This window comes from Notolepis coatsorum, assembly GCF_963971535.1.
Source record: "Notolepis coatsorum genome assembly, chromosome: 10".
NCBI classification, from domain to species: domain Eukaryota; kingdom Metazoa; phylum Chordata; class Actinopteri; order Aulopiformes; family Paralepididae; genus Notolepis; species Notolepis coatsorum.
In genome coordinates, this window is record NC_140174.1 from 17,018,654 (window position 1) to 17,038,764 (window position 20,111).

A 20,111-nucleotide genomic window follows, 5' to 3' on the forward strand; every position below is an offset into this window, starting at 1 on the left:
ATTCAAGTGTCAACGTAACGAACTAAGGTCCGAACCTTAGTTCGGCTCAGCCCTACTTCACAGAGCAACCTCTGGGTAGACTCGCGAGGCTGTAGCTGGAGGCTGCCGCTCCCTCAGTCGGCTAAGAATTCACGGCTGGCGTCGTGTTCCCGTTCTCTGCTGCCTAACGAGTGGCTCGTTCTTCCTCTATAAAAAGCGTCGGTAATAACTCTGTTCCATGTCATCATCATCGTGGTCCCTGGACGTTGCCCTCTGGGGCTGAAAGATCTCATCAATCATTCATCTCTTATTGTCTTCAGACCTCCTCCTCCAGCAGAGTGTCTCACATGACAGTACAGATTATCTTCAGGGGGGGTCCTTCAGGGGGTACCAGGGGTCCTTCAGGGGGTCCTTCAGGGGTACCAGGGGTCCTTCAGGGGGTACCAGGGGTCCTTCAGGGGGTCCTTCAGGGGTGGTACCAGGGGTCCTTCAGGGGGTACCAGGGGGTCCTTCAAGCGGTACCAGGGGTCCTTCAGGGGGTAGCATGCGGTCCTTCAGGGGGGTACATGGGGTCCTTCAGGGGGGTAGCATGGGGTCCTTCAGGGGTTCCTTCAGGGGGTACCAGGGGGTCCTTCAGGGGGGTACCAAGGGGGTCCTTCAGGGGGTACATGGGGTCCTTCAGGGGGTAGCATGGGGTCCTTCAGGGGTTCCTTCAGGGGGTACCAGGGGTCCTTCAGGGGGTACCAGGGGTCCTTCAGGGGGTAGCATGCGGTCCTTCAGGGGGTACATGGGGTCCTTCAGGGGGTAGCATGGGGTCCTTCAGGGGTTCCTTCAGGGGGTACATGGGGTCCTTCAGGGGGGTAGCATGCGGTCCTTCAGGGGGTACATGGGGTCCTTCAGGGGGTACCAGGGGTCCTTCAGGGGGTAGCATGCGGTCCTTCAGGGGGGTAGCATGGGGTCCTTCAGGGGGTCCTTCAGGGGGTCCTTCAGGGGGGTACCAGGGGTCCTTCAGGGGGTACCAGGGGGTCCTTCAGGGGGTAGCATGGGGTCCTTCAGGGGGTACCAGGGGTCCTTCAGGGGGGTACCAGGGGGTCCTTCAGGGGGGTACCAGGGGTCCTTCAGGGGGGTAGCATGCGGTCCTTCAGGGGGTACATGGGGTCCCTTCAGGGGGTAGCATGGGGTCCTTCAGGGGGTCCTTCAGGGGGTCCTTCAGGGGGTCCTTCAGGGGGTACCAGGGGTCCTTCAGGGGGTAGCATGGGGTCCTTCAGGGGGGTACCAGGGGGTCCTTCAGGGGGTACCAGGGGTCCTTCAGGGGGTACCAGGGGGTCCTTCAGGGGGTACCAGGGGTCCTTCAGGGGGTAGCATGGGGTCCTTCAGGGGGTACCAGGGGTCCTTCAGGGGGTACCAGGGGGTCCTTCAGGGGGTACCAGGGGTCCTTCAGGGGGTACCAAGGGTCCTTCAGGGGGTACTACCAGGGGGTCCTTCAGGGGGTACCAGGGGGTCCTTCAGGGGGTACCAGGGGGTCCTTCAGGGGGTAGCATGGGGTCCTTCAGGGGGTAGGGGGTCCTTCAGGGGGTACCAGGGGTCCTTCAGGGGGTACCAGGGGGTACCAGGGGGTCCTTCAGGGGGTACCAGGGGTCCTTCAGGGGGGTAGCATGGGGTCCTTCAGGGGGTACCAGGGGTCATTCAGGGGGTACCAGGGGTCCTTCAGGGGGTACCAGGGGGTCCTTCAGGGGGGTACCAGGGGTCCTTCAGGGGGTACTACCAGGGGGTCCTTCAGGGGGTACCAGGGGTCCTTCAGGGGGGTACCAGGGGGCACAGTAAGCAGTAGGTCACCAGGCACAAACTCACCAGAGACACAGTCACCAGGCTCTCTCTCTCTCTCTCTTTCTCTCTCTCTCTCTCTCTCTCTCTCTCTCTCTCTCTCTCTCTCTCTCTCTCTCTCTCTCTCTCTCTCTCTCTCTCTCTCTCCTCCCTGCTGCTTCACTCTTCTGCCTGCTTGATAGTTTTCCACCATCTGTTGCTGAGGGATGAATCCTGGCAACAGAGAGACATCTTCTGTTAATGTTTACAGGGTGAAGCTGTATTCATTTGACTAAACTTTACTCTAGATTTGACTAATCCTGTTATTGAATCACACAAACGATGGTTTTGGCTTCACCTTTTTGTGACCATCTCTGTCATAAAAAGCAGAAGCCCTAGAGCAGGGGTCTCAAACTCGCGGCCCGCGGGCCAATTGCAGCCCGCGGGATGATATTTTGCGGCCCCCTACTTGACATCAAAGTTTAGTGTTAATGCGGCCTGCGCGCAACTGTTTGCCGAGTCGTTGCGCAAAGTTTTATTTATTTTATCACTTGTAGGCTACCATAGCGCAGGCTCATGTCAGCAACGTTACGTTAGTGACTTGGTTGAAACGTGATACCTGAGTGATACCAAGTAAAGTGGAAGGCAAATGCATCTCCCTCGCTATCTCCTCTGCGAGCAGTGCGCTGCATGTCCGGCTGCACTGCCACTCTGTGTCTGTGTACTCTGCTCTGGTCCAATCATATTCAGCGTCCCGTCAGCGTTTTCCCCCCTCACCCACAGTCTGCGAATCAGATGCAGAGTAGGGCGGGTCTTAAACAGTCCGAGTCAGAGCAGAGTTGACAGCGCATCTAGTGCTTTCAGATTTGCCCCGCAACTGTAAAGCGCATTACAAATAGAATCTATTATTATTATTATCTACAGTAGCCTCGCTCCCAGTTTTATCTCTGTGAGATAAATGTAGCTATTAGCCTAGTTTCGCCAGCAGGCAGAGGCAGCCAGCAGAAAAATATGGCATGTTCAAAGATGGTCAGTAAAAGAAAAGTCGACTGCAATTCAAAGGTAAATGGACTGAAAAATATGCGTTCATCCTGAGTCCAGCACCAAACCAATGTGACTAATATGCCAAGAAACGGTAGCTCTTGTGAAGGGTGGCAATTTGAAACGCCACTACGAAACAAAACAGTTATTTTAATGCAACCTTTCCTCAAAATTCAGTGCTAAGAACCACAAAAATAAATGGAATGAAATCATCATATCAAGCTTGCAAGCAGAATTATTCTATGTCACAACGAGAAAAAGCAACCAAGTCCTCACTCAGTGGCAAGAAGCCATTCTCTCTCTCTGATGCATACACATAATAAAATAATGTATGACTGAAGTGATGAAGGCAAACAAAAGCAAATCCCCCTCAGATCACACAGCAACCAGACTAACTGAAATACTGGCTGGTGATTTGATTAAACAGCTTTGTGATAGAATAAATAAATAAATATATATAAAAATAAATAAAAATAAATGCAGTGCATTTCCATAGCTGTGTACACTAGAATGCGCTGCACTCGACTGATGCGCCAACTCGCCAAGTACCCACCTGGCTACTTTGCATAACAATAGCTCAGGTCGTCAGGTGTGTTCAAATACGTCCTCAGATACATACACACAAAACTTGTGAATGAAATGTGTTACATTCCATTCCTAGAGGCAATTAGGCACTGTCTTTAGTCTGTGCTCACGCGAGGGAACATTTATGCGCATGCGCGGGAGCGCACGTGCACGTGGCGTCATTAAAACACAGTGCAACCAGCTTTGAAATCACCAACCTGGTTGTACCAGGTCCAGGTGTGAATGTGTGGAACGTTATGAATGTGCAGAGCGTCGCTGATAATACCCTAACCTGGATACAAGCCATGATTCTGTTTCTCCTCCCTCCACCTGTCCAGTCATGGCCGAGGCGCACCAGGCTGTGGCCTTCCAGTTCACAGTCACTCCAGAGGGCGGCATCGACCTGCAGCTGTCCCACCAGGCCCTGACTGAGATCTACCGCTCGGGCCTGCGCTCCTGGAGGAAGAAGCTCATCAGACTCAAGGTATCTCGGGTCACTCTGCCTCTCTGTCCTGTCTATCACTCTGCCTCTCTGTCTGTCTGTCACTCTGCCTCTCTGTCCTGTCTGTCACTCTGCCTCTCTGTCTGTCTGTCACTCTGCCTCTCTGTCTGTCTGTCACTCTGCCTCTCTGTCTGTCTGTCACTCTGCCTCTCTGTCTGTCTGTCTGTCTGTCACTCTGCCTCTCTGTCTGTCTGTCACTCTGCCTCTCTGTCCTGTCTGTCTCTCTGCCTCTCTGTCCTGTCTGTCACTCTGCCTCTCTGTCCCGTCTGTCTGTCTGTCACTCTGCCTCTCTGTCTGTCTGTCACTCTGCCTCTCTGTCTGTCTGTCACTCTGCCTCTCTGTCCCGTCTGTCTGTCTGTCACTCTGCCTCTCTGTCTGTCTGTCACTCTGCCTCTCTGTCCTGTCTGTCACTCTGCCTCTCTGTCTGTCTGTCACTCTGCCTCTCTGTCTGTCTGTCACTCTGCCTCTCTGTCCTGTCTGTCACTCTGCCTCTCTGTCTGTCTGTCACTCTGTCTGTCTGTCACTCTGCCTCTCTGTCCTGTCTGTCACTCTGCCTCTCTGTCTGTCTGTCACTCTGCCTCTCTGTCTGTCTGTCACTCTGCCTCTCTGTCCTGTCTGTCACTCTGCCTCTCTGTCTGTCTGTCACTCTGTCTGTCTGTCTGTCTGTCTGTCTGTCACTCTGCCTCTCTGTCCTGTCTGTCACTCTGCCTCTCTGTCCTGTCTGTCACTCTGCCTCTCTGTCTGTCTGTCACTCTGTCTGTCTGTCTGTCTGTCTGTCACTCTGCCTCTCTGTCCTGTCTGTCACTCTGCCTCTCTGTCTGTCTGTCACTCTGCCTCTCTGTCCTGTCTGTCACTCTGCCTCTCTGTCCTGTCTGTCACTCTGCCTCTCTGTCCTGTCTGTCACTCTGCCTCTCTGTCTGTCTGTCACTCTGCCTCTCTGTCCTGTCTGTCACTCTGCCTCTCTGTCTGTCTGTCACTCTGCCTCTCTGTCCTGTCTGTCACTCTGCCTCTCTGTCCTGTCTGTCACTCTGCCTCTCTGTCCTGTCTGTCACTCTGCCTCTCTGTCTGTCTGTCACTCTGCCTCTCTGTCCTGTCTGTCACTCTGCCTCTCTGTCTGTCTGCCTCTCTGTCCTGTCTGTCTCTCTGCCTCTCGGTCTGTCTGTCACTCTGCCTCTCTGTCCTGTCTGTCACTCTGCCTCTCTGTCTGTCTGCATGCATTAAAGCATTCCGTCTCCAGACGGATTTCCGTCAATTTGATTGGGGAGATCCGTCCATTTGATTCGCAGTCTGACGGAAGTATTTGCATGATTTGTAGATGCATACAGATTGAAACAAAATTGAGCCAATCAGAGGCGCCAAATATGGAAAAGGGCTTTTTTTTCCTATCGCGCCAAGCAGTCATCATCACTCAGCGACTCGAGAGACAGGTCGCCTTTTTTTGCAGCCTCACGCGTCAACTGCTTGTTTACCAACGTCACAGCCACCACGCTGCTTGCACTCGCTGCTATATACCGATTAGCTAACGTTAGCTTAATAGCGTCTGTTAAATGGAAGGAGTAAGCCGGCCACTAAAAAGAGAACCCACCGCGGGGTTCTCAGATGAAAATGATCAGCGGGACCACCTAACAAAAAGTTTCGAGAGGAGAGGACGTTTGAAGAGACTGGCTAGGCAGCGCTACTGGGGGCTGTAGTGGTGAGTTAACTTGTTCCGTGTGCCGCAACGATGTCAAAAAGAAAAACAGAAACAACACGTTTGTCATTGTCGTGTTACTTCACAGTACAATATGTGAGTCCCCTGCTGTGGTTGTGAGTATACGTTTATTAGCTTAACTCCGTAGCAACATCACACAGGTGTATCTGTAGTCAGTCTCCTCCCCACCGTATATATTCTCTCTGTCAGGATCTATGGGTAACATTACTGTATATTTGCATATCGTATATGTCACAAATGTAACAGTACTATATACCTGTAGTATGTCCCTATGCCATAAATGTCATGATGTCAATGTCATGCATGTCATAAATGTCACTGAATTGAAAATGGGGGACCCTGATGATGTAAACAAGACAAACGTCTTTCTCTGGTCTGCATCCCCTTAACAATTGTGTGTATTGAGCCATACTGTATTGTACCCATTCTGCAATCGGTTAAATATTGATTGATTGTTATAACGGATTGCAGAATGGGTACAATACAGTACAGCTCAATACACACAATTGTCAAGGGGTTGCAGACCAGAGAAAGACTTTCCTCTTTACATCAGGGTCCCCCATTTTCAATTCATCATAACATATGACATACATGACATACAGATAGATAATACTGCTACATCTATACATTTATGACGTACCAGATTTACACAGTATTGTTTGTGATACAATAAGAGTCTAAAAAAGAGAGCATATACATTTGACGAAGAAACTGTACATTGGAGGAGGTTGGGTGGAGGGGGGGGGGGGACTGTACATTGGAGGTGGTTGGGGAGGGAAGGGTTGGGTAGGCGGGGTGGGGGGGTAACTGTACATTGGATTATCGACGAAACCGAAACAAGTAGGCTCCCTTAAAACGCCAACGCTATTAAAAAGAAATACAGTGGAGGTTAAAATAAGAATATGACTTGGCCTGAAAAAAATTTCAGTCAGGAGATTTTTTTTTGCTTTAATCCCTGTGTCTGTCACTCTGCCTCTCTGTCTGTCTGTCACTCTGCCTCTCTGTCTGTCTGTCACTCTGCCTCTCTGTCTGTCTGTCACTCTGCCTCTCTGTCCTGTCTGTCACTCTGTCTCTCTGTCTGTCTGTCACTCTGCCTCTCTGTCCTGTCTATCACTCTGCCTCTCTGTCTGTCTGTCACTCTGCCTCTCTGTCTGTCTGTCACTCTGCCTCTCTGTCCTGTCTGTCACTCTGTCTCTCTGTCTGTCTGTCACTCTGCCTCTCTGTCCTGTCTGTCACTCTGCCTCTCTGTCTGTCTGTCACTCTGCCTCTCTGTCCTGTCTGTCACTCTGCCTCTCTGTCTGTCTCTCACTCTGCCTCTCTGTCTGTCTGTCTGTCACTCTGCCTCTCTGTCCTGTCTGTCACTCTGCCTCTCTGTCCTGTCTGTCACTCTGCCTCTCTGTCTGTCTCTCACTCTGCCTCTCTGTCTGTCTGTCACTCTGCCTCTCTGTCACTCTGTCACTCTGCCTCTCTGTCCCGTCTGTCACTCTGCCTCTCTGTCCTGTCTGTCACTCTGCCTCTCTGTCCTGTCTGTCACTCTGCCTCTCTGTCTGTCTGTCACTCTGCCTCTCTGTCCTGTCTGTCACTCTGCCTCTCTGTCCTGTCTGTCACTCTGCCTCTCTGTCCTGTCTATCACTCTGCCTCTCTGTCCTGTCTATCACTCTGACTCTCTGTCTGTCTGTCACTCTGCCTCTCTGTCTGTCTGTCACTCTGCCTCTCTGTCCTGTCTGTCACTCTGCCTCTCTGTCTGTCTGTCACTCTGCCTCTCTGTCTGTCTGTCACTCTGCCTCTCTGTCCTGTCTGTCACTCTGCCTCTCTGTCCTGTCTGTCACTCTGCCTCTCTGTCCTGTCTGTCACTCTGCCTCTCTGTCTGTCTGTCACTGCTGTCACTCTGTCACTGCCTCTCTCTGCCTCTCTGTCCGTTATATTAGATCAGAATATAAAAGTATGAGAAAGAATAAACAGTGTAAACTATATAATTAACTCTGAATATAAAAAATATGGGAAAAATAAACAGTGTAAAAGAATTATAATAATTCACTTGGAATATAAAAAATATGACTGCTACTTTTCCACAGCGAGACAGACTGTAGTGGAAACCGGACTATTTAGCCATTTAGCACTTACTGCTGAGAAGCAACATAAACACACCAGGAAGGAATTTAAATGTTTCTGTAGTTTGAATTGCTCTGACATAGTCTTGGAAAAGTGCAAAGAAAAGACAGTTATTCAGAGGAACTCATTCAGAGGAACTCATGCAGACGCCACATGTGAAGAGAAGACGCCACATGTGAAGAGAAGATGCCAACTGGGGTTGAGATCATCCTTTTTAGATGGTGAAAGAAACACTTAAAGGAACATGCAAACATTATGGGATCGTTTATCGTCTTCTCCAGAGTCAATAAGATAGAAAGCTATCCGGCTGTAAGCTACCCTAGCTTAGCACTAATGAATTGAAGCGAATACGGAACACTAGCCTAGCTTAAAACTCTGGGAGAGGTGTTTTTGGCCAACGACTAGGCTAGCTGATCCGCTTCCATTCATTTGTGCTTTCTACTGAGCACACAGAGAGGAAACTGGTATCTATCTTCTTGTCTGAAGACGATAAGAGCATTTCCCATAATGGTGCCGTGTTCCTTTAATAATTTATTCCACAGAGAAATCTCTCTTTCGCTCTCTCTCTCTGTGTCTCTCTCTCTGTGTGTCTCTCTCTCTCTCTCTCTCTCTCTCTCTCTCACTCACTCTCTCTCTCTCGCTCTCTCTCTCTCTGTTGTCATTACCACATTCGCTACCAATGTCTCTCGTCTTCCTCCTCAGCAACATATCAAATCTGTTACAAACTGCCCATGAGAAAGAGAGAGAATTTAAAGACCAACCAAAGTAAGATAAGATAAAACAAGATACGATAAGGTAATAGTAGAAAGACATAAATATAGGCAATACAATATGAGTGTAAACAATATACCGGTAATTAACTGAATATTAAAATATGAGGAAAAATAAACAGTGTGATCAAAGGTGTAGATGAGGGTCTGTATGCCCTATCAGTTATATTATAACAACAATTTTAATCTGAATATATACTATGAGTAACAGTAAAAGTACAGTATACACAAGGTACCCTAACTAGCATGATATACATCATACGCTATCATGCCTGTAATTCCATAATCCTGTGTTATTAATAGACAATAGACTTTGATCTTTGTAGACAATCTTGGATTCAGCTGTTCTGTCATGCGTTCTGTCCCTCTGTGTGTGTGTGTATATGTGTGTGTATGTGTGTGTATGTGTGTATATGTGTGTGTATGTGTGTGTGTGCATGTATACTTCAGTGGTGGTATCTGCTCCACAGCGTCCATCTCCTCTCCTCTCTTCCCTCCTCTCCTCTCCTCTATCCTCTCCTCTCTTCCCCCTCCTCTCTCCTCTCTCCTCTCTCCTCTCCTCTATCCTCTCTCCTCTCCTCTCTTCCCTCTCCTCTCTTCCCTCCTCTCTCCTCTCCTCTCTTCCCTCCTCTCCTCTATCCTCTCCTCTCTTCCCTCTCCTCTCTTCCCTCCTCTCCTCTATCCTCTCCTCTCTTCCCTCTCCTCTCTTCCCTCCTCTATCCTCTCCTCTCTTGCCTCTCCTCTCTTCCCTCCTCTCTCCTCTCCTCTCTTCCCCCTCCTCTCTCCCCTCTCCTCTCCTCTCTCCTCTCCTCTCTTCCCTCTCCTCTCTTCCCTCCTCTCTCCTCTCTATCCTCTCTCCTCTCTTCCCTCTCATCTCTTCCCTCCTCTCTCCTCTCCTCTCTTCTCCCTCCTCTCTCCTCTCCTCTCCCCTCTCTCCTCTCCTCTCTCCTCTCTTCCCTCTCCTCTCCTCTCTATCATCTCCTCTCTTCCCACTCCTCTCCTCTCTCCTCTCCTCTCTTCCTTCTCCTCTCCTCTCTTCCCCCTCCTCTCCTCTCTCCTCTATCCTCTCCTCTCTTCCCTCTCCTCTCTCTTCCCTCCTCTCCTCTCTCCTCTCCTCTCTTTCCCCTCCTCTCCCCTCTCCTCTCCTCTCCTCTCCCCTCTCCTCTCCTCTCCTCTCCTCTCCTCTCCTCTCCTCTCCTCTCCTCTCCTCTCCTCTCCTCTCCTCTCCTCTCCTCTCCTCTCCTCTCCTCTCCTCTCCTCTCCTCTCCTCTCCTCTCCTCTCTCCTCTCTCCTCTCCTCTCCTCTCTTCCCTCTGCTCTTTCCTCTCTCTCACGCTGGCAGGGCTCAGCTGTGGCTGTAATCATGTCAGCTGACACACTTCCAGCCGATCTCCATGCTCACAGCCAGCCAGCGTTGGCTTGGCAACGCACACCGTTTCTAGGGCTGTGTCGTCTGTCTGTCTTGTGTGTTGATGAATAAATAACCTGCCAGGGAGCTTTGATTTGGAAGTTCAACCACACACTCAAAGGAGCTTTAAGTGGTATTTATTTGTTAAACAAAAATAAGAAATTAAAACTAGTTTTAAGCAAATATATGCCAGTGCAGTAATGTGCCAGTGCAGTAAGAACATTTGGCTTGGTAAGATTTCTTGAAATATCTAGGGTTCTCTCTCCTGGGCCCTCATTTATCAACGTTGCGTACGCACAGACATGTTCAAACATTTGCATACAGACACGCCCCGCCAGCTCCTTATAAGGCGAATGTGCAAAATGGCGAGGGCGTGTGCAAATCTAGCTAAGTGGTATTAAATCTTGCTCTAACTGGTATTAAATCTTGCTCTAACTGGTATTAAATCTTGCTCTAAGTGGTATTAAATCTTGCTCTAAGTGGTATTATAGGTCTTAAATGTAACTTGTGGACACCTGCAGAGGAGGTGAAGCTGTGTGCGTTTCTCTTCCACAGAACAGTGTGATTACGGGCGTGTACCCAGCCAGCCCCTCCTCCTGGCTCTTTGTGGTCATAGCCATCCTGGCTACCATGTACACGCGCTCCGACCCCTCCATGGGCCTCATAGCCAAGATACAGGAGCACCTGCCTGTCAGGTAACAGAGACAACCGCCATCCGCTCCCATCAGCCGGCACAGTGTCTCCTGTTTTCACTATATTACTGTGTTTTACAGCTGACATCCTTCTGTCTTCTACTATCAGGCACTCTTCCACTAATTAATCTTCCTTGTCTATATTACTACCTACTGTACACTAATATGTCTCTACTGCTATGCACTCAACACTGCAGCACCCACGTTTCAACACTGTTTGATGAACATTGTTACTCAGCTGAAAGAGTTGTGCCCTTCCTGCTGACTTGTCGTACAGAAGCTGTAAGTCGCTTTGGATAAAAGTGTTTCAGCTAAATGAATACATGTAAGTACATAGTCTCTCCTCATGTAGAGAATGTCTGAGCCTGAAACCTGTAAAGTTTAACAAAATGCATTCAAATGTAATGTTTTTCTTCAGTTCCTGAAACGATTAGGCATGCACCGATAACGATACTGGTGATACTGATACTACATTATGAATTGAAAATGGGGGACCCTGATGTAAACAAGACGAAAGTCTTTCTCTGGTCTGCATCCCCTTAACAATTGTGTGTATTGAGTTGTACTGTACTGTACCCATTCTGCAATCTGTTAATTAAAGTTTTCAATCAATCAATCAATCAATCAATCAATCAATTGGAGAATTTCCCTGATACTGCAATACACGTCTAACATGTCAGAAATCAAAGCCATTTTGTATATGTTGACTCTAAGGCAGACAAATGTATTCTATCTCTTCTATTGGTTAATGAGCCCAAAATGACAAGTCTATACTGTTCATTAAAAGTAATGGATTGGATCTGTACTCAGTATCGGCTGATACCCAAAGCCCAGGTATCAAATCGGTGCGTCACTAGAAACTATGGCTTGGTTTCTGCTGCATACTGACGGTACTCTGTACAGTAGTTAGTTTCTGCTGCATACTGACAGTATTCTCTGTACAGTAGTTAGTTTCTGCTGCATACTGACAGTATTCTCTGTACAGTAGTTAGTTTCTGCTGCATACTGACAGTATTCTCTGTACAGTAGTTCGTTTCTGCTGCATACTGACAGTATTCTCTGTACAGTAGTTAGTTTCTGCTGCATACTGACAGTATTCTCTGTACAGTAGTTAGTTTCTGCTGCATACTGACAGTATTCTCTGTACAGTAGTTAGTTTCTTCTGCATACTGACAGTATTCTCTGTACAGTAGAGACAGTTTCTGCTGCATACTGACAGTATTCTCTGTACAGTAGTTAGTTTCTGCTGCATACTGACAGTATTCTCTGTACAGTAGTTAGTTTCTGCTGCATACTGACAGTATTCTCTGTACAGTAGTTAGTTTCTGCTGCATACTGATGGTATTCTCTGTACAGTAGTTAGTTTCTGCTGCATACTGACAGTATTCTCTGTACAGTAGAGACACTTTCTGCTGCATACTGACAGTATTCTCTGTACAGTAGTTAGTTTCTGCTGCATACTGACAGTATTCTCTGTACAGTAGAGACGGTTTCTGCTGCATACTGACAGTATTCTCTGTACAGTAGTTAGTTTCTGCTGCATACTGACAGTATTCTCTGTACAGTAGAGACGGTTTCTGCTGCATACTGACAGTATTCTCTGTACAGTAGTTAGTTTCTGCTGCATACTGACAGTATTCTCTGTACAGTAGAGACGGTTTCTGCTGCATACTGACGGTATTCTCTGTACAGGAGTTGGTTTCTGCTGCATACTGACAGTATTCTCTGTACAATAGAGACAGTTTCTGCTGCATACTGACAGTATTCTCTGTACAATAGAGATAGTTTCTGCTGCATACTGACGGTATTCTCTGTAGGCTACAATAGAGACCGTTTCTGCTGCATACTGACAATATTCTCTGTACAGTAGAGACCGTTTCTGCTGCATACTGACAATATTCTCTGTACAATATAGACAGTTTCTACTAGCTGTTGGCAGCAGGCCTTTGTGTACGAGCACAAGTGTCATTTGACTTGGTAACTTGTTTGATTGGATGTTGTTGTTTTAGCTCCTGCTCCTTACCGGAACAAATTATTATTTAAAATGTCTGTGTCAAACCAACGTTTTTTTGCACTATCGATTACTGTCGTGATATAATAAGATATATAATCATTTAAAATGTTGCCAGAAATCGCCTATTGATCCTTTAAATAAACATCATAGATACAGTTAGATATGGTTTATCATTATGGCAAGTTACAAGCTTGGCTGATAATATAGGAGCAGCACCATCTGTGGGGCATAGAGGAAGCAGCATGTGTGGAGGAAGTATCACTCACTCACTCTCTCTCTCTCTCTCTCTCTCTCTCTCTCTCTCTCTCTCTCTCTTCGAACATAAAAAAAAAAATTAAGAAAAAAAAATACGTTTTTTCTCCAAAATCTTGCGCCTCCATTCCAATGAAACGAAAGTAAGCGGCGCCTTCCCGCCTCCATTCCAATTAAACGAAAGTAAGCGGCGCCTCGACTCCACCTCTCTACAACAAGCACGTGGAGATTATCTGTGTTGAAAACAACAAGGACATGTGCAGCAGACATGTCAACGAAGAAGCGAAGCAATGCCGTTTGTTATTTAAGACTATGTCGGACAGATTTGTGTTCATTGTGCTGCTTTTTTAAATTGTCCCGACCCATATAAAAATATGTCTTAATAAAACGTGCTTAATTAAGTGGAATTATATAATTGTTTGCTTGATAGATGAAGGCTGCAACATAATTATGTAATGTCATGTCGTTGGCTGTGAGAGCCCCGAAGCTTCGAATTAAAATCGAAGCTCGGCCCCGAAGCTTCGATTGCCAAAAAAAGCTTCGAAGGTCAGCCCTACTTTCTTACTGAACGCACAGAGAGGAAATTGGCATCTATCCTCTGAGCACATGTCCCATACTGTTGCTGTACGTGTTCCTACAACAACCTAGTGCCCCCCATAGGAATGAATGAAGCCCCCCTCCCTCCCTCTCTCTGCCCCTCCAGCCAGTCCCTGAGTGCTCAGTGCCAGACGGTGGTGTCTGCGGTGGTCTTCAGCACCATGCTGTGGCTCTCCCTCATCTTCACCATGCGGCTCTGCCTCAAGCAGCTGCTCTCCTACCACCGCTGGATGTTCGAGCAACACGGCAAGATGTCCAACACCACCAAAGTCTGGGTGGTCAGTAGTACCGTCTCCCCCTGACCCTACAACCCTGTCACCCTACACCTGCTGCAACCCTGTCACCCTATACCTGCTGCAACCCTGTCACCCTACACCTACTGCAACCCTGTCACCCTACACCTACTGCAACCCTGTCACCCTGACCCTACACCTACTGCAACCCTGTCACCCTACACCTACTGCAACCCTGTCACCCTACACCTACTGCAACTAGGGATGCCCCGATCACGTTTTTTGCCACCGATACGATCACCGATCGTCTATGAGTCATATCGGCCGATACACTGCCGATAACGATCGTTTTTGGTTTTCTTATAGCAGCTGGCAGTATTATACTGTAGGTCTAAGGCTATGTGTCCACTCAAAGCCTTTTTTTCAAGGCGGACCACTTTGAAAAAAGAAGAAAAAAAAGTGTTTTTCTGGGTCTCCCCAGAGCTCGCGCCAGCCGCGGCTCCGCCCCTTCCTCGATGAGTTACATTGATGAGCGCGCTCCTTTCCAAAAAAGTTTAACTAGTTTCAACTTTATGCGCTGATAGCGCTCCGACCAAAAACGCTGCCGCCCAGAGCTCATAAAACGCGAGGCGCGTCGCTGGGAAGAGGAGCGCGCCTGTCGCTTCTCCAGCATATAAATGAATGACAGAAAGGAGCTGACAACTCATAAAACGTCGGCTGTGGACACAAGCCCTAACACAGGCATTCTCAAAGTCCGGTCTAAATTATCTAATCTAATCTTAGAAATTAAGTAAAGTGAATAGTACTGGGTGTTAAGCATAACAGTATCTAAGTTAATTTACTTCTGACCATTATAGTCAAAGTATTTTCCTATGAACTGAAACTTATAAGATGTTCTCAGTGTTCAGTTACAGCTATGGAGCACGATAGCTAATTAGCCAACAGCTGCAAAAACGAATGATGCCAGATGTTATAAGACATTGATATCAGGAGCTATCTGTAGCTACTGCTAGCCGGCTAGATAGCGTTAGACAATGCCTCATGTATTAAACTAAAGTGAATAGTTGACTGGGTCATTTTGTTTAAACAGTAATGTTAGCTAGGTAGCTAACGTTAGCTCACGGAGCGATAGCTAGTTAGCCAACGCTAGCCAGCACCTGCGAAAACGAATGCCAAACTGATGATATCAGACGTTGATATCAGGAGCTATCAGTAGCTAGATAACATTAGACAATGCCTCATGCATTAAACTAAAGTGAATAGTTGACTGGGCCATTTTGTTTAATGCTTGTTATGTTGAAAGAGGAGCTCTGAGCTGCTCATGCACTCGACTCTTGCCGTAAGGGTTTGTTGACATGACGGGTCTGTGAGGGGGAGGAGGAGGGGCAAGACGTGCAGCAGCAGCAGCTGTGTGGCTGTGAGAGAAGGGCGAGTGAGAACTCCGCTGAGAATTGGATAATGTTTTTCGCGCGTGTCATCGATCGGTTTTCACGATTGGCGAAAATAAAGCATTATCGGAATTCACCGATCTCATATTTATACTGAATATCGGCCGATACCGATCGCTGGCCGATCGATCGGGGCATCATTAACTGCAACCCTGTCACCCTGACCCTACATAACACCTACTGCAACCCTGTCACCCTGTCACCTGCTGCAACCCTGTCACCCTGACCCTACACCTGCTGCAACCCTGTCACCCTGACCCTACACCTGCTGCAACCCTGTCACCCTGACCCTACACCTACTGCAACCCTGTCACCCTGTCACCCTGACCCTACACCTGCTGCAAGTGCAACCCTGTCACCCTGACCCTATACATGCTGCAACCCTGTCACCCTGACCCTATACCTGCTACAGTACAGTATCTGATGTACGCAAGGTACATTTTCTTAGGAGTAACACGTTTCAGTTCATTCATTGTGTGTGTGTGTGTGTGTATGTGTGTGTGTGTGTGTGTCTCCACGCTAGGCGCTGGTGCGGATCTTTTCTGGCAGACAGCCCCTGCTCTACAGCTACCAGGGTTCCCTGCCCAACCTGCCTGTGCCCCTCATCAAGGACACAGTGAAGAGGGTGAGGAGAGATGATGACTGAGCAGTGAGAACCGACCATTCCAGCTGACGGGTCACCTTGTGCCCCTGCCAGCGCTCTCTTAGTCATCACTTTACTCTGAGCTAGTTTAACACCTTCTGCCCCTGCCAGCACTCTCTTAGTCATCACTTTACTCTGAGCTAGTTTAACACCTTGTGCCCCTGCCAGCGCTCTCTTAGTCATCACTTTACTCTGAGCTAGTTTAACACCTTCTGCCCCTGCCAGCGCTCTCTTAGTCATCACTTTACTCTGAGCTAGTTTAACACCTTCTGCCCCTGCCAGCGCTCTCTTAGTCATCACTTTACTCTGAGCTAGTTTAACACCTTCTGCCCCTGCCAGCGCTCTCTTAGTCATCACTTTACTCTGAGCTAGTTTAACACCTTGTGCCCCTGCCAGCGCTCTCTTAGTCATCACTTTACTCTGAGCTAGTTTAACACCTTGTGCCCCTGCCAGCACTCTCTTAGTCATCACTTTACTCTGAGCTAGTTTAACACCTTCTGCCCCTGCCAGCGCTCTCTTAGTCATCACTTTACTCTGAGCTAGTTTAACACCTTGTGCCCCTGCCAGCGCTCTCTTAGTCATCACTTTACTCTGAGCTAGTTTAACACCTTCTGCCCCTGCCAGCGCTCTCTTAGTCATCACTTTACTCTGAGCTAGTTTAACACCTTGTGCCCCTGCCAGCGCTCTCTTAGTCATCACTTTACTCTGAGCTAGTTTAACACCTTGTGCCCCTGCCAGCGCTCTCTTAGTCATCACTTTACTCTGAGCTAGTTTAACACCTTCTGCCCCTGCCAGCGCTCTCTTAGTCATCACTTTACTCTGAGCTAGTTTAACACCTTCTGCCCCTGCCAGCGCTCTCTTAGTCATCACTTTACTCTGAGCTAGTTTAACACCTTGTGCCCCTGCCAGCGCTCTCTTAGTCATCACTTTACTCTGAGCTAGTTTAACACCTTCTGCCCCTGCCAGCGCTCTCTTAGTCATCACTTTACTCTGAGCTAGTTTAACACCTGCCCCTGCCAGCGCTCTCTTAGTCATCACTTTACTCTGAGCTAGTTTAACACCTTGTGCCCCTGCCAGCGCTCTCTTAGTCATCACTTTACTCTGAGCTAGTTTAACACCTTGTGCCCCTGCCAGCGCTCTCTTAGTCATCACTTTACTCTGAGCTAGTTTAACACCTTGTGCCCCTGCCAGCGCTCTCTTAGTCATCACTTTACTCTGAGCTAGTTTAACACCTTCTGCCCCTGCCAGCGCTCTCTTAGTCATCACTTTACTCTGAGCTAGTTTAACACCTTCTGCCCCTGCCAGCGCTCTCTTAGTCATCACTTTACTCTGAGCTAGTTTAACACCTGCCCCTGCCAGCGCTCTCTTAGTCATCACTTTACTCTGAGCTAGTTTCACTACATTCAAATGAGATGTATTGAGCCTCCTGAGGTTTAAAGCTGCACTAGGCAACTTCTGAGGAATGAGTGTGTTTACCTGCCCAGCAGATTATAGAGCAAAGCTCTGCATCACTTTTCAAGCCCAAACAATAGTCAAAATATTTCCCTCTGATTGGCTGGCGGTTTTACTGCAACCCAGGGGACACCACTTGGCAGGCCGTAAACATCTGATTGGCCGAAAAAACAACAGCTCCCCGCGTCAATAACCAATCAGAGGTTTTTGCCAAGTGGTGTTGCCGGGGTTGCATTGGAAAACTAAGACCACCGTCACATTCCTGGGCAAAAGGTACAAACACTGTGTTTGAAAAGTGATGCAGAGCTTAGCTCTATTTCTGCTGGCCAAGTAAACTCACTGCTAATTTCTCAGAAGTTGCCCACTGCAGCTTTAAGAGAAGGGGAAATAAAGTAGGTTTGGTTTAAGATAAGGGAAAATAAGGTAGGTTTGGTTTAAGATAAGATGATATAAAGTAGGTTTGGTTTTAGATAATATAATATAAAGTAGGTTTGGTTTTAGATAATATAATATAAAGTAGGTTTGGTTTTAGATAATTTAATATAAAGTAGGTTTGGTTTTAGATAATATAATATAAAGTAGGTTTGGTTTTAGATAATATAATATAAAGTATGTTTGGTTTTAGATAATATAATATAAAGTAGGTTTGGTTTTAGATAATATAATATAAAGTAGGTTTGGTTTTAGATAATATAATATAAAGTAGGTTTGATTTAAGATAAGATGATATAAAGTAGGTTTGGTTTAAGATAAGATGATATAAAGTAGGTTTGGTTTAAGATAAGATGATATAAAGTAGGCTTGGTTTAAGATAAGATGATATAAAGTAGGCTTGGTTTAAGATAAGATGATATAAAGTAGGTTTGGTTTAGGATAAGGGAAAATAAAGAGTCTTCTTTGGACATTAACCTCAATTGGATCTTTGATTTAATGTCACGTGTTTTTTCCTGTATCATTGAATAATTTCCCGTATTGACACACTGTACAGATGACATGTTGTAGTTATGGACTGAGCTGGATCGATGAATGAAAACGTCTCTCTGTCCTTCAGTACCTGGAGTCGGTCCGTCCCCTAATGGACCGCGCCGGCTTCGAGCGCATGACCGCGCTGGCCGCTGAGTTCGAGAGCAGCCTGGGCAACCGCCTGCAGTGGTACCTGAAGCTCAAGGCGCTCTGGTCCTCCAACTACGTGAGTATACGGCCGCTCCACACCGGGACCCCTTTTTACAACAACAGTCACAGACATATTCACTTTTAGCCAGCAGCGGGTCAAAGCCCCGTTCTGAAACCCATTAACTATGTAGTAGTAGAACCTTATTAGATGCCATGGTTTGAATTATTCATCCGTGTCAACGTTAGCGTCCTCATGCGGTTAGCGTCCTCACTGATGATGGTGGTTGTTCTGCAGGACTATGTTGATCATGGTGTCTCCATCATGTTATATGTGGTTGTTCTTCACATGGTGTTATTCACCTTCAAAGATTTTATATTCTCCTTTGGTTCATTACAATTTACTCAAGCCTAGTAACAGACACAATATTTCGGACACTGGGAATACATTCCCTGATATCCATAGATGTCCCTAGATAGATAATAAGAACATGCAAATGGACCTTGTAGAAGTGGAGCAATCTTCCATTTACTTAGGTATGTATTTCTAGGCACATTTTCTGAAAATATGGCTAGGGTTTAATGACCAGACATGAAGAACTGCCACTCGTTCAGCACCTTCTTGAGATCATGTGTACAAAAAACTAAGCAAATTAATAAAGGGAAGATGATTAAACAGAAGGTTTTGTAGATACAGTACTGAATTCTGCCATCCGGACACATGCTATTTGAAATAATATTATAGAATATAGAATACCAGGCCTATAAATTACCTTATTATAGCCAACTCGCACATCTATGGATCGGGCCAAATCTCCTCTTTCAAATTTCAGAGTTTAATTCAGATTTAGTATCTCCAGGCGTGTACTGAAGAACCGTGAATGAAATTCTAATAATGGATATGGCTCTGCCATTTTTAATCCCTGATAGTCCCTGATATTGTATGAAACATTTATCCAATGTTGATTTAGAATTCGAATGCCAACGTAACGAACGAAGGTTCGAACGTTCGGACCTTCGTTTGTTACGTTGGCATTCGAATTCTAAATCAACATTCGAATTTTAATATATATATATATATATATATATATATATATATATATATATATATATATATATATATATATATATATATATATTAAAAAATTCTTTATTAAAAAAAAATATATATATATATATATATATATTATTAAAAACGAAGGTTCGAACGTCCGTTCGAAAAACCCTGACGAAGTTCGAAGCCCAAAAACAGGCTTCGGGGAAACAGCCCTATTATCCACTCAGGTTCATTCCACACGGGGAAATGAGAAGTAGGGAGGGGATACATGCCTGCAACATGTAAACAACAACATACAATTTGGAACCACAAAAACATTTTAACACTTTGGCTGCCTAAGGTTAAATTCATGATATACCATAGATTGCCAGCGCTATTTGTCTATGGAGAAAGTCCCCTTCTTTGCAGGGCTATAACTTTTTAAATTCTATTGCTACATTGCCATTATTAGGGCCCATTCAAAGTCCTATATGTATTGTTCATTGTGTAGCAACGTTAAACTTTTTCATTCACATATTCATAGTAAAGTATGGTCTAATCTGTATAAGTATGTTTTCATCTCTTTCTGCAGCTTTCTCCAGAACGTGATATATAGCCCCAAATGCATTATATTGATGATGAAATACAGTTTGATGGCAATCAGTGCGATATAAAAAATTCCAACTAGTCTAGACGTACTTCTAGAAGTTACTACACGTCATCTGATGTTGACCGGATGGGCGAG

The 20,111-nt window shown here is 46.6% G+C and overlaps 1 protein-coding gene across 1 annotated transcript in view; it reads left to right on the top strand.

Moving 5' to 3' along the window:
* LOC311236159 (carnitine O-palmitoyltransferase 1, liver isoform-like) overlaps positions 1-20,111 on the top strand; it is a 68,503-nt gene that overhangs the window by 14,835 nt on the left and 33,557 nt on the right. The window contains 5 exon segments of the mRNA XM_084323784.1: positions 3,726-3,871; positions 10,445-10,584; positions 13,551-13,722; positions 15,649-15,750; positions 18,272-18,409. Of these exon segments, the coding sequence (XP_084179910.1) occupies positions 3,728-3,871; positions 10,445-10,584; positions 13,551-13,722; positions 15,649-15,750; positions 18,272-18,409 (696 nt within the window). The 5' untranslated portion in view covers positions 3,726-3,727.